Raw genomic sequence first — 14,444 nt, 5'->3', positions numbered from 1 at the left:
CCTTTGAAAGTGTTATTGTAGCAAAGCCCAATTTGTTTTATAAAACCAATAATAAAAAGATACTAAAGTGCAGGTCTCACCTTGTCATTTCCTTGCGTAAGACCCTTTAGTGGTTCATTGTGGTAGGCAAAATAATGGTCCCCTCAAAGATGTCCATGCTCTAACTCCTGGAAATTGTGAATATGTTATGTTACATAGAAAGGGGGAGCTAAGGCTACAGATGGAATTAAAGTTGCTAATCTGGGGACCATGAAATGGAAAGATTACCCTGGATTGTTCAGGTAGGACCAGTGTAATTACAAGTGTCCTTATAAGTGGAAGAGGGAAAACAAAAGTCAGAGGGAAGGTGATGACATAAGCAGAGGTTAGAGTGGTACTATTGCTGGCTTTGAAGATGGAAGGGGGCCATGGGCCAAGAAATGCCGGTGGAAAAGCAAAGAAACAGATTCTCTCCTAAAGCCTCCAGAAGAAACTCAGCCCTGCTGACACCTTAATTTTAGCCTAGTGAGACCCACTTTGGACTTCTGACCTCAAGGACCATGAGCTAATACATTTGTGTTGTTTTAAGTCACCCTGTTTGTGGCAATTACAGCAGCAATAGGAACCTAACACACTTACCAATGTCTCCTTAGGAAAAAGTCCAACCTGCTTAGTGTAGCGCACAAGGCCTTGTGGGATCTGGCCTCTGTCATTGTGACCTTGAGCATATTTCTTAACTTCTATAGCCTTCAGTTTCATCATCTGTTTGGGGAAGAAAATATCCTTATAGGTTGTAATGAGATTACATGAGAGGGCGTATTTATAGTACTTTGTAGAGATTGGCACATCATTATTATTATCATGGAGCAAATGACAGGGAGTCAGCAGGCCTAGTTCTACTCCCCTTACTAGGGCTTTATTTCCACATCTGTAAAAAAGGAAACAAACAAAAACATACAGGTTTGGCAGCCTCATCTCTCTCGTCTTCTCCACTCTTTCCTGGTCATTGACCTGTATTCACTTCCTCAAACACACTTCATTCTCTCTGACTTCTGAGTTTGCACATGCCATTCCCTCTACCTGGAATGCTCTTCCCATCCCCTTTATCAGGGTAATTCCCATTTCCTCCTGGAAGTCTTAGCTGACCCCAGTTAGAGTTGGTTACCCCACTGTTATGCATTTCCAAAGCATCCTAAAATTTTCTATTGTAGTACTGATTTTCTTTCATTGCTATGGCTTGTGTGCTTTTTGTTTGAAAAAAAAACCAAAAAATCAAATCCAAATGAGAATACTTTGACCTATTTACTTCAACTGTGTTGTTTAAATAAAGCAAAACACCCAAATAAACTTGAAGTAGTTGAAGTTCCCTTTCCTCTCTCTTCCTTCACTCTCTCCTCAGAAGCAACCACGATTATGAATTTGGTGTGCGGCTTATCAGTTCGTATTTAAAAAAATTTTAATACCTGTATACTCATAAATATATAGAATATACTTTTGTATGTGTTTATAATTAATACAATTTGTAATCTTTAAAAATATCATTCTACCACTTGCTTTGATTCACTCAACAATAGGTTTTGGAGATATTTCCTTGTTAATATAAATTAGGATCATTCATTTTTATCACTGTGTAGTATTATGTTATTAGAATATACCCCATTTTATTCATCTATCACCTTACTAATGGACATTTAGGTAGTTTCTAATATTTTCCACTATTATAAAGAATGTTGCAAAGAACATCCTTGTACATACGACCTATGTATGCACAAGTGTGAGAATTTCTTTAGGAAAGGTTGTCGCCTTGCACATTAGCAGCAAGATGATAGGTATTCCACAGGTTGTACAGCTGTATTTGGGGAGCTTATACTAGAATATATGTCCAGTAGTGGAACCGATGGGTTATAAGGTGTGTGCATTTTCAACTTGATGAGATATTGCCAAATTGCCTTCCAAATTGTGAATGTACCAGCAGCATATTAAGGTTCCCATTTCCCAACATGCTCACAAACACTTGGCATTGATATATGTTTTTATTTTTATCTACCTTGACTTAAATTTTTATCTTATAATCGTTTTGATTTACATATCTCAATTTTCTTATTGGCTATTTGAGTTTCTTCTGCTGAAAATTTCTTATTCATATATTTTGCCCATTTTTCTTCTCTTTTGCAAGTTGGGGGGGTCTTTTTCTTAATGGTTTGTAGAAGTTCTTTTAGTACTAGTCCTTTGTTATATATGTTACAGATATTTCTTCCTAGTCTGTAGCTTGTCTTTTAATCAAATCTACAGTGTCTTCTGCTATATGGCTGTTTAAATTTTGGGAGAGTCACAGATCAGTTTTTTCCCTTATGAGTAGTGCTTTATTATTGCTTATCTAAGAACTCCTTCCCTACCCTGAGATCATACAAATATTATATATATGCACATATATATTTCTAAGAGTCTGAAATATTTGTTTGCCTTATTTATTCTTTAATCCACTTGAATTAGGCATGTATTTTTCACTCCAATAGAAAGTCAGTTTCTGGATGCCATTTACTGAGCCTTCCATCCTTTCCCCACTGGTTTTTGATGCCCCCTTTATTGTACACACACACACACACACACACACACACACACACACACACACACACAATGTGTTTCTAGGATCCCCATTGTATTCCATTGATATTTGCCTCTCCCTGCATCATACTGGGACTTTACAGGCAGAGAAATGTCTCCTGCCCCAACACATACATTTTGTCGTTTTGGTTTGACAAGGGCTCTCAAAAATCCTTATGGAATTTGGGAAAATACACATCTTTATGTTGATATTGAGTCTTCTCATCCATGTTTGTGGTATAGCCCTGCATTTATTCAGGTCTTCTTTAATGTCCTTATGTTTTGTAATTTTATCTATGAGAATATAAACTCCACAAGGGCAGATGCTTGTTGGTTTTGCTCACTGCTCTACCCTCAGAGTCAAGAATGAGACATGACATAGAGTACATGCTTAATAAGAATTTGTTGTTTATTGAAATGTCTTGCATATATTTTGTTAGATATATTCCTACATAACTTATATTTTTGTTGCTATAAAACAACAATAAAAATGAAAAACAAATAGTTTGCAGTTAGCTATGGTTGGTGTACAGATCTTGAGGTAGTGAAGTGAGACGCAGGGAAGGACAGGGAGCCAGTGCGGGGTGCAATGACCAGTAAGTTGCCACTTCAGGTTATACGCAGGGGACAGACAAGACGGGATTTGTGTTTTAAATAGCTCTTTGGCGCAGTGCAGAGAATGAACTGGAAAGGATAGGGCAAGAGTGGTCACTAGTAGACTGGTCAGGTGGCTACTGCAGGCGTTGCGGAGACTCCTCGAATTGGTGCCTATTGAGGGACCGAATAAGGAAACTTAGAACCGTTGCATTTCCCAAAAGCTGACGACTTTTCAGACTCAGCGCTCTTAAGTCAAGCCAAGTGCAGCTGAAAGAGGAGCTAGGCAGTGAATGCCCGCGGCGGAGAGACGGTCTTTGGCCGGGAGTGCCCCAGGGTCGCCGACCGAGGCGCTGAGAAAGATTCAAGGGTCTGGCCTGCCGGGGCGAGCAAGGACTTCCAGCGTCTCGGGTTTGTCTACTGAGCTGAAAGGCGTGCTCTTGGCTCATCCAATCAGAGCGGTAGATCAGGGCGTCCTCTCCGTCGCCTTGGCAACGGGACTCACAGGCTCTCGCAGGCGAGGTGGCGGTTTGGGTCCGGCCCTGGGGAATCGTGTCATGTCACGACCGAAGGTAGGAGTGCCGCCCGACCCAGACGGTTTCATCGTCCCTCGAGAGCAGGAGGGAAGCCGCTGAGGGATTCAGATTTGGGGGGGACTCCTTGCGGAGGGATTCCGGATACAGAGCGAAAATTATGAATTCTGAGAAAAGACTACAAGTCCCGGCTTACCGCGCGCGGTCGGAGCCTCTGCGCGAGCCCACCGAACCAGACTTACTGGCGGGAAATCTACAAAACTCTAAAATTCTAAATTGTACTCACCAATTTCTGTGCCCCCGGGGGAAGCTCAGAATTTTTGATTTCCTGACTTGGAAACTCTTAGAGATCTATTCATCCTGTCGCCCGCTTGCCTACCCATCCATGCATTCATAACCCATCTAGCCAAACAACGCTGATCAGTGCCCTTTCCAAGCCGAGCCCAGTGCGGGTCAGTGGGGACACAGAGGTGAATCAGACAAGCCCCTACCCTCTAGGAGTGTACAGGCCGTCTCCCCCATTTTAAGAGTGGGAAAAATCAGACCCAAAGAAGGGAAATGAATTATTCTAAAATCCAGCTTCCTCCACCCCAACCTGCTTCTTATCCGGTATTCCAACTCTCATGAAACCTCCGTTTAATTCCCTCTCACAACAAAAAATGAGTGATTACACTCAGATAATCCAGAATAATATGTATTTTAAAGTCAGTTGATTAACAAACTTAATTTCCCTTTGCCATATAATGTAACTTATTTACAGGTTCTGGGAATTAGAAAGTAGACATCTTTTGGGGGAACATTATTCTGCCTACCTCAATATACTATCATCAAGTAAAAAATGAAATTAAAAATAGTATTTATAATAGTATCACAAAATCAAACACCTATGAAAAATTAATTTAAAACATTCAAGACATACTGAAAACTAGAAAACATTGTGGAGAGAAATTAAAGAAGACTTAAATTAATAGAGAAAGGCCATATACATGGATTGCAAGATTCAATACTTTATCATGTCACTTCTTCCCAAAATGATCTGCAGATTTCATGCAATTCCAATCAAAATCCCAACATGCTTTTTTGTAGAAATTAGCAAGATGATTCTATATGGAAGTGCAAAGGACCCCAAATTGCAAAGACAATCTTGAAAAAAACAAAGTTGAAGGACATGCTATCTGATTTCAAGATTTACTAGAAAGCTAGAGTAATGAAGACAGTGTGGCAGTGACATAAGGATAGACAAATAAATAAATAGAACAAAATAGTCTAGAGATTGACCCACATACACACAGTCAATTGAATTTTGACTGAAGTACCAATTCAGTGAGGAAATTTTGCAACCAAAGACTCTGGAGAAACTAGATAGATATATGGAAAATGGAATTGAAAACATGAAGGAGTATAAAAGGTAAAATAAAAGATGGGACACTTGACTAGTATTGGGGAAGTTGGTGGGAGGGGCTTGACAGGACCAGTGGGATAAGATTTCTCTTGCTTTTGTGGGGGAGCTCGCTTCTGCCAGTTTGTAAAGCAGTGTTTTCTATCCCCCTCCACCACTCTTTGAGTAGGGTGGTGTGGTAGGCACAATTTTAGATGGCCTCCAACATTCCTATTTCCAGTGTTCACATCTTATGTAATTCCTGCCCCTTAAGTGTGGGTGGAGCCCGTGAATTTGATGGGATACTCTCATAATTATGATAGGTTGCATAAGACTCCATTATGGCTAACTTGGAGGGTGGGAAGTCAGAGGATGTGACTTGCTGGCCTGGAAGAAAGCAAGCATCCATTCTGTGAACTGCCTGTGGGGACCAGCACTCTCTAGAAGCTGAGAGCAGTCCTCAGCCATTTTCTAGCAAGTAAATAGGGACCTCAGTCATACAACCCCAAGTAACTGAATTCTGCCCAACAATCTGGGTAATCTTCGAAGAGGACCCCAAGCCCTGAATGAGAACCATAACCCAGTCCTTCACCTTGATTGTAGCTTTGTGAGACCTGAGCAGAGGACCCAACTAATCCCTGTCCAGACTCCTGGTCCACGGAAACTGTGAGATATAAATTTGCCATTAAATTTGTATAATTTGTCATGCAGTAACAGAAAACTAATGCAGATGGCAAGTCTGTCCAAGCCGCAGAGGCCATACTGCACAAGACTGTTCGGATTTCTTTTTTCATACCTGCCATTAGGGATCAGTCTTACCAGGGCCGAGGGCCAAGGTGTTTTGGACATGGTGGAAGCAAAATAATACCCATCACCCTTTGAGGATTTAGAAGGTCCATTTTGGATGGAAGAAATTAACTTTGCTCTGAGTCTTTGATCTAACCCCTTCCTGGATCATGGATCTAATCAAACATTCCAAGTTAGAGTAGGAGGTCCAGATCCTTTTCACAGAGCCGGCTGAGCTTGGCTTTCAAAACTGGGGTTCAGGATGGGACCTCTGGAGCATTGAAAACTAGGTCATGCCTGTAGAGCAAGCCTACAGTGAGGTGTGCCTTGGATACTTGGGTTCATTCCAAGGACCAAGTTGCTGTGCACATAGTGACCAGTGAGAACTTGGCTACCCTGGACCTTCCTGTCTCAGGATCTGGGCAGCACTGAGTTGGATGGTTTGAGCATTTTAATATCTGCAGTAAGTTGAGCTGGAAAGGCAAGGTGGATATGCAAAACCAGTTACATCACTTTCCTTTTCTCATTGCAGATTCAAAATTACAAGGGCTATGGATTGTCAAAGGGAAAAGAGCGGTGAGTGGTCCCACCCAATCTGATAAACACAGAAATAACTTCCTTCCTTCTTTCTTTCCTTCCTTCCTTCCTTCCCTTCATCCTTTCCTCTCTTCCCCTTCTTCGATAATCATCATCATCATCATAAATAATTATTGAGCATTTACCATGTGCCAGGCCCTGGGCCAGTCACTTTACCTGTATTATCTCATTGAATCCTTACCACAATCCTTTGAAGTAGATACGACTATTGTGTCCCTTTACAGATGGGGAAACTGAAGCTCAGAGAGGCTAAGTAACTTGCTCAAGACCATAGGATCAGTTAGTGGCAGAGCTTGTTGGGCAGTTAGCTGCAGGGCCCATGTCCTATTACATATTACTATTCTCTATTTCATTAGATATTTCTGTTTTCTCCTCAAGTCCCTCCTGGCTATACCATTGCTGGGGAGGGCCTGTGTAGTCTTCTCTCACACAGCATCCATCTTTTTCGCATTCTTTCTTTCCGTACTGACTCTACCCCATCAATTTCAAACCTCTTACTCTCTTATGCAGAGAAATTCAATTCTGTTCCAGATCCTGGCCCTAAACTTACACAAACCACTCCCACCCCAACAAAACAAAAAGCACTTTAGCTAACAGGACCCACCCATCTGTTTTATTAGGGCTGATATCAGTCAGAAATGTGATTAGCTACAAGTAACAGGAAACCCAGCTAATAGCAGTTTTTAAAAACGGTATTTATTTTCTATATGTAACAAAGAATGTAGAGCGCTGGTGCAGTGGTTCAACAATGTGAGAGCTAGTGTTTCTGTGATGATCTTGACCTTTTCCTTATGGACACTAGTGGCTGTTACATCTTCAGCCTTCATGTGGGAAAGAAGCTGCAAGCCACCTCTGTCTGTCTCTCTAATCAAAAAAAGCAAAAGCTTCCCAGGAACCCACCCTCCTTTGCAGTCTTATGCTGTTATCTTATTGACCAGAATTGTATCACATGGAGACCCCTAGCTGCGTGAGTGGCTAGGAATACAAGTTACATAAGTGGCATTATACTGTTATTATTCTGCACCTTAGTTTTATCACATGAAATCGTATTTTCAGTATTTATCGGATGGGTGTATATAGCTCTGGATAAATTTAACTACTATATGTGTTCCATTGTATACCACAAGTTATTTATCTATCTTCCTATTGAAAGGCACTTAGGGTGTGTCTTAGTATTGGCTCCCTCCAGAAGCTGACCCTGAGACAAAGATGTGAGGGCAAGTTGTTTATTTGGAAGGTGATTCCAGTAAGCATTGGTAGGGAAGTGGCGAAGTGAGACAGCTAAGGGAAAGAAACCAAAAAAAGGTGCATTATTGACAGGTTATTGCTGTGGGCAAGTGGAGCTTAATTCCACTGGGAATTTCTAGGAGATAGTGTAGACTGCAAACTTAACCCAACTGAGTGATGAGAGAGCTGGAGGATTTATCCATCAACTGTGATCATCGTTGGTTATATGCAATTGGGGGAGGACAGTTAACTCCCTGGTATTTTAGAGGCTCCAAGCACTGGCTGAGCAGACTCTGTGAGCCAGAAAAAGCCCTCGGGCAAGGAGCTGCAGGTGCTGGCCGTGGAAAGCTCTCTGATTGGCATGCACAGGAATGGTGCATGCCCAAGGGATAAGGGCAGACCACCAACAGGGTGCGCTGCGGGTTAGTTCCATAAAAAATATTAACAATTACCAATGGATATCCTTGTGCATGCATTGCCTAGTACATATGTAGGGTGTCTAGGGTATAGAGCCAGGATGGAATTGCTGGGTGCAGAGTGTGAGCCTTAGCTGTACTACATACTATCATGTGGCTCTCCAACGTGACTTCTACCAGCAGAGGAAGAGTTTCCATTTTAGCACATTGTTGCCAAAACTTGGACTTTGAGATGTTTGCCAGTCTAATGCGTATGAAATAGCATCTGATGGTTTTAAAATGCCAAATTGCTTTCCAAAGGTTTTTCCAATTTACACTCCCATCAGCACTGCAGGATAATTATCGTTTCTCCACGTTCTTGCAGACTCTGGGTATTTGATTTTAAACAGTTTGTTTTCACATCTGGGATCTATAAAGCAAAAAGAAAACACAGGGAATTCACCACCATGCTGTTCCTTGGGTCCTGAGGTCCCTAACTGGTCTGCCTTCTTCTGTCCACCTTATAGTCTTCTTTTGTTTGTTTTATACATAATGCCTTGGGGATTTAGTTGTACTTGTAAGAGGAATAGGGAAAAGTACATCTGCTCTATCTTCCTGGATGCGTGCCAGAAAAGGGGACTTGCAAGTACTTATCATCAAATATAAAAATGAGGCATGGCACATGTAAGGCAACCAGACCATGCCTGGCACATAGTAGGCACTGAATACAATGATTGCTGTTATTTTTCAATGATCCAAAAGATTCTGTAATTCTCAATTTGATTCTTTTAAGTGTTGCCTGCTGTGATGCAAAATTCTGAAATTCAGTAATTCTACGTTTTGGCATTTCCAGGTCATGGAACTTGACCCTCCTTCCTTCCCCTTTTCTTCTGTCCTTGGACGTCTTAGAGAAATAGTTGCTCTTCAGTAAGCATTCTGTCGCCTTGTCTTTCAGAGAGCAGAGAGCCTCAATCCGGTTCAAGACCACTCTTATGAATACACTTATGGACGTCCTTCGCAACAGGCCTGGATGGGTGGAAGTGAAAGAGTAAGACACCACCCCCACCACCTTGCCCCTCCTTCCCTTGGTCTCACAGCTCCTTGTTTCCTTTCATTTTTCTCCCAGTTCCCTGGGGTGGCGACTGGACTTGTCCCAATCTGGCTGCAACAGGGGCCAACATTTATTTAGCACTCACACAGTATCAGGCACATGGCTGACACCACCTGTCTTATTTAAGCCTTGCAACCATTTAGCAAGATAGGGTTATGGTCAGAGGTATTAATCCAATTGCTTAAGGTCACACAGCCCATAAATGGGATTCAAACCCAGTTCAGTTTGACTATTGTACGGCCAGGCAGAGTCCTAGGCTCACCTCCACCCTGTTCTAGCAGTGTTCTATGGCTAGAAACAAGGAATACAGCCATCATAAACCAGCTGGCTTGAATCCTCCAGCAGGTCCCACGTCAAGGGCTGCTCTTCCCTGGCCACTTACTAGTTCTGTGACCTTGAACAAGTTACTTGACTCCTAAGCCTGTGTTTCTTCTTCTATGCTGAGTCCTGGGGATACTGAGATGAACAAGCTTACAATGGCTGGCACATGGTAGGTGCTAATATTAGTTACTAGGGTCAAGGTTTGGATGCGTGTAATAGAGACCCAAAGTAAAACAGGCTTTGACACGCTAGAAGTTTACTTACCTCTCCCATTGATGGAGGATGTTCAAAGATGGTATGAAAATGTGGGAACCACTTGTTTCCGTCTTTCCACTGTAATATCCCTCGAGTGAGGCCCTCGTTCTCATGGTCTCAGGTGGAGCTCCAGCCTTACATGCACATTCCAAGAGCAGTAGATAGGAAGGTGGCAAGAAAAGGCATGCCCTGCTCTTTAAGGACACAACCCAGAAGTCTCTCCCATTTCACTGGAGGGAACTTAGCCACGCAGCCTCACCTAGCTGCAAGGGAATCTGGAAAATGTAATCTTTATTCTGGAAAATGGAGACTACATTTTCCCAGGTAGATGTTGGGAATTCTGTAGAAAAAGGGGAGGATGGATATGTGGGGTGAGGGCAACCAGCTGCTCAGCCACGGTGCTTAGTAAATATTTGTTGCATAACGATAGTTAGCCTGCTAGACCCTCTTCAGCACTTTGCATGCACGACGACGTCTTTGAATCATCCAGCAAACCTTCCAGGTTAGTGCTGTCATCATTCCCATCTTACTGAAGAGAAAATTGGACACAAAAGAGTAAAAAAATGCCATGTTTGAGGTCACTCAGCTTGTAAGGGCTTGGGCTAGGAGTTGTACCTACTCTGTCTGTCTGCAGAGTCCCAGGCTCATCTCCGCCCTATTCTAGCAGCCTCTCAGTGAATGAAGGAACCAAGGAGCCAATGGATGAACCCATGATTCCCACTGCCTGGTGTAATTGAGGATGGGGGAAGGGAGCGGGGGTTAAATTAGAGGAAAGTGAGGTGACCAGCTGGTGAAGGTGGTGTATAGGAAAGGGCTCTGTCCGGACCTGCTGTGTGACCTCAGGCCAGCCCCTGCCCCTTCTCAGCCTCACTCCATGGTCAGGTGGAAGAGGGTCTGAGGGTTTGTCTGAGGGGTGCTGATGGTGTGGGAGTCCATGAAGAAGGTTGATGTATGGCTGATCTCAAATTTTCTCAAGGGTCCTCAAATCAGGAAGGGCCAGAGGCCAGGGCCTTTACACCAGACACGGCTCTGTGAATGCAAGGCCTCATCCTTTGGGACCTTACCTGGGGTCTAGTATTTCTAGATAGAATGAGGTCTCAGTTCAGACCGTCAGCCTGTCAGGTCAGAGTTTGGAACAGATGTGCCCAGAGCTGTCCCTTCCCTTGCTGCCCACCAAGGAAGCTAACATGAGGCCTGGACCTGCAGCAACCATCTTGTGACCCTGAGGTGATGAGCACGAAGACAACATGTTAAGGATGACAGAGTGGGAAGGTGGAAGGAACCCAGATCCCCGCTGCCCTTGTTTATCAATGTCTCCCGGGTGATGTAAGAACAACTTGACCATGATAATCATGAAGATGATGTACATGGGGCGGCCGGTTAGCTCAGTTGGTTAGAGCACGTGCTCTTAACAACAAGGTTGCGGGTTCGATCCCCACATGGGCCACTGTGAGCTGCGCCCTCCACAACTAGATTGAAACAAGTACTTAACTTGAAACTGATGGGTCCTGGAAAAACACACTTAAAAAAGAAAAAAAAAAGACGTACAAATGAACGAACTTTCAGAATTAGAAAAGAATCCAAAATCCACACCGTGGCCTACAAGGCCCTGCTTTATTGAGCCCTACTCCACTCTTCAGCATTTTTCTGATCTCTCTCCTCCACTCTGGAATTTCTTCACATCCTTGAAGGTGCCCTTTGCAACCTCAGGGCCTCACTTCCTGCCCTTCCCTCTCCCAGAACCCTCTTCCCGTGCTCTTGACCTGGATGCTCCTCCTTACCCTTCATACCTCAGCTGAAATGTCACCTCCACAGGGTGGCCTCCACCCAACATAGGTCGCTTAGCTACCCTGCCTTATGGCCTCCTCCTGGATTTCTTGTGGCACATTTCACAATTCCTCATTATAGTTACTTGTTTCCTTGTTTATTCTTAATCTTCACCATGGTATCATATGCACCACCTGGCCCAGAGTTTTGGTTCCTCCTGTATCCTTGCACTCAACAATGTGTCTGACACCAAGACAACCTTAGCACGTATGTGTTGGATGAGTGAATGAATGAATAATGCATTATTTATTCATTCACCCATTATTTATTCACTCATCTGAAACACAGGGTGGGTGAAAAAGCACGCTGTGAAAGGAAATAGGAATGGTTTTAACTACAAAGCTTGGCCTCTGGAGCCTGATGGCTTGAGTTGAAATCCTGCTCTGCCACTTACTATTCTGTATGAACTTGAGTGAGTTCCTTAACGTCTCTGGGCCTCAGTTTCCTCACCTGTAAAACTGGCTTAATAACAGAACCTAACACTTAGGATTGCTATGAGAATCAATGAGTTAATATTTGTAAAGTATTTAGAACAGTGTCTAGCACATGGTAAGCAATAAGTATTAGCTATGAGAAAGTTTAAAAAACATGCCAAACAATGTTATATGCTACATATGGATATATACATATAATACATATACATAGTAAAGCTATAAAGACACTCACAGAAGTGATACACACCAAATTCAGGTTAACAGCTTCCTTTGGGACAGGAGAGGCAATAGAATCAGGCAAGAATATACACACATGGGTATCTGTAATTTTTTACTTTAAAAAGTTGGAAGCATTCATGTCGGCATTATTTTCTCTCCCGTCACATCTTTTTCAAGCACCTCCTCTCTGCACCCCAGCTCTGGTATTGCACTGGGTAGATGAATCTGGTTTCCTAGCTCCCTGGCATGGTGGTGAAGAATGGGGTTGAAATTTGGAGTCAGGCATGTCTGGGTGTGAACCCTGCTGATGCCATGTCCTGGGGGAGGGAGGCTAACCTCATCTTAGGGCTCCGGGCCTGAACATAGCTACTTTCAGGGCCTGTTGACCTGGGAAGGGCTTGCAAATGTTAGCTAATTCCACTGCTTGGTAATGTGGACTTGGGGGTGGGGGGTGACGACTCGGAAGTTTCCAGGGCCCAGGCAGGTAACATGATCAGGTGAGGCTGGCATGGGCCGTAGGGAGTGGTGGGGATTGTGATGTGGAGAGGGTGTGCCCTGTCTGATACGGTGGCCGCTCCTCAGTTAGCCAATCGCTGCCAGGGGGCAGCTGGGCTCAGTTGAAGCCAGCAGTCTGGATTTTTGTAGGAACCTATCTCTAGTTTTCATTCTGGCCTAACAAAGCAGGCTGTGGTCAGCGGCAGCCCATGGCCACCTCCTTGAGACTGCTGATGGCCACACTGCTACTTACCTCTCAGCGGTACCTCCCTGGACCCCAGGCCCCCAGCAGTGCTGAGGTCCTCGGGTCATGACCTTTGTCCCACCCAACCCGCAGTGAAGGGGAGTGGGATTTCTACTGGTGTGACGTCAGCTGGCTCCGGGAGAACTTTGACCACACCTACATGGATGAGCACGTACGGATCAGTCACTTTCGAAACCACTATGAGGTGAGCTGAGCTGGGTAGGCCAAGAGGATTGAGTCAGCCAACGCTTGTCACTGGGTGTGGAAATGAACAGGAGCTGCTTTGTGCTTACAAGGACCAGAATGAAAAGTGTAAGGGAATTTGGGGTATGTGCCAGGTGGAGACTATATGCACTAGATATGTGATGAGCTAACTAGTAAGAGGGAGTAAGCATCTAAGGCCTGAGGCACAGGTGGTCCTAGGGTGGGGATTGAGGTTACAGGCTGGTTGGCATTTCAGCCCTAGAGATGTGAGGGCCAAAGGAGCAGGACGCTTGAGTGATTGTGGTGATTTCAGAGAGGAGACAAGTTGAGCAGTTTGGAGTCTAGAGATGGGAGGGAGGTTGGGTAGGAACCAGACCACAAAGATGGGACTGGAGGAGCCAATGGTAGGAGACATGAAAAGGTTAGTGCAGCTTAGTGGTTAGAAACATGACCTTGGGAGTCACACAGGTGTGGGCAAGCCCTGGCTGTGCTGCACGTTAGCTGGATAGCTCTGGGAAGCGGACTCAACCTTTCTGAGCCTCAGTTTCCTCACCTGTAACATGGGCTAGTTATAGCAGGCTCTCAGTCAAAGTTATTTTTACTGTTGTTATTTTGTGGGCCAGAGGCTGGAGGGGTAGTTGGGGTTGGGGGTGGACAGGACAGTGGGCAGACGCACTAACAGCCTGCCCACCCATCCTGCTGCCCAGCTGACCCGCAAGAACTACATGGTGAAGAACCTGAAGCGGTTCCGGAAACAGCTGGAGCGCGAGGCAGGAAAGCTAGAGGCAGCCAAGTGCGACTTCTTCCCCAAAACCTTTGAGATGCCATGCGAGTACCATCTGTTTGTGGAGGAGTTTCGCAAAAACCCGGGAATCACCTGGATCATGAAGCCTGTGAGTGCCCAGTACCCGGGAGGGGGGCTGGGGGCTGCGGGGAGGGGGCATCTCAGGTGCTAGAGTAGGGATCCTTCATGGTGCATCTCGGGACAGGGTTCTGCCTGGGGATTCAGCCTCAGACCATCCACCTCCCCTGAAGAGCCAGCTTCGTCTCGTCTCTGCAGTATGTGGACCCACAAATATGAAATATGACTGCTAGTACACAGTAGGTGCTCAATAAGTGTTTACTTGATGAACAAGTGATCCTCAGGACACCAGGACAGGGAATCCGGTGTCTTGCTGGAGCTCAGATCCCTACCTCTGTTCCTGACCTGAAGGAAAGCCATGGCCGGAGAGACGTGCTGT

General features: G+C 44.5%; 1 protein-coding gene across 1 annotated transcript in view; it reads left to right on the top strand.

Moving 5' to 3' along the window:
* Nucleotides 1-3,447: 3,447 nt before the first annotated feature.
* Nucleotides 3,448-14,444, top strand: part of TTLL9 (tubulin tyrosine ligase like 9) — a 37,801-nt gene continuing 26,804 nt past the window's right edge. Inside the window, exons 1-5 of the mRNA XM_019748496.2 lie at nt 3,448-3,749; nt 6,407-6,450; nt 9,049-9,141; nt 13,093-13,204; nt 13,911-14,096. Of these exons, the coding sequence (XP_019604055.2) occupies nt 3,471-3,749; nt 6,407-6,450; nt 9,049-9,141; nt 13,093-13,204; nt 13,911-14,096 (714 nt within the window). The 5' untranslated portion in view covers nt 3,448-3,470. The remainder of the gene's footprint in view (nt 3,750-6,406; nt 6,451-9,048; nt 9,142-13,092; nt 13,205-13,910; nt 14,097-14,444) is intronic.

The sequence above is a fragment of the Rhinolophus sinicus genome, linkage group LG13, assembly GCF_036562045.2.
Source record: "Rhinolophus sinicus isolate RSC01 linkage group LG13, ASM3656204v1, whole genome shotgun sequence".
NCBI lineage: Eukaryota > Metazoa > Chordata > Mammalia > Chiroptera > Rhinolophidae > Rhinolophus > Rhinolophus sinicus.
This window is presented reverse-complemented; position numbering and strand designations above follow the sequence as displayed.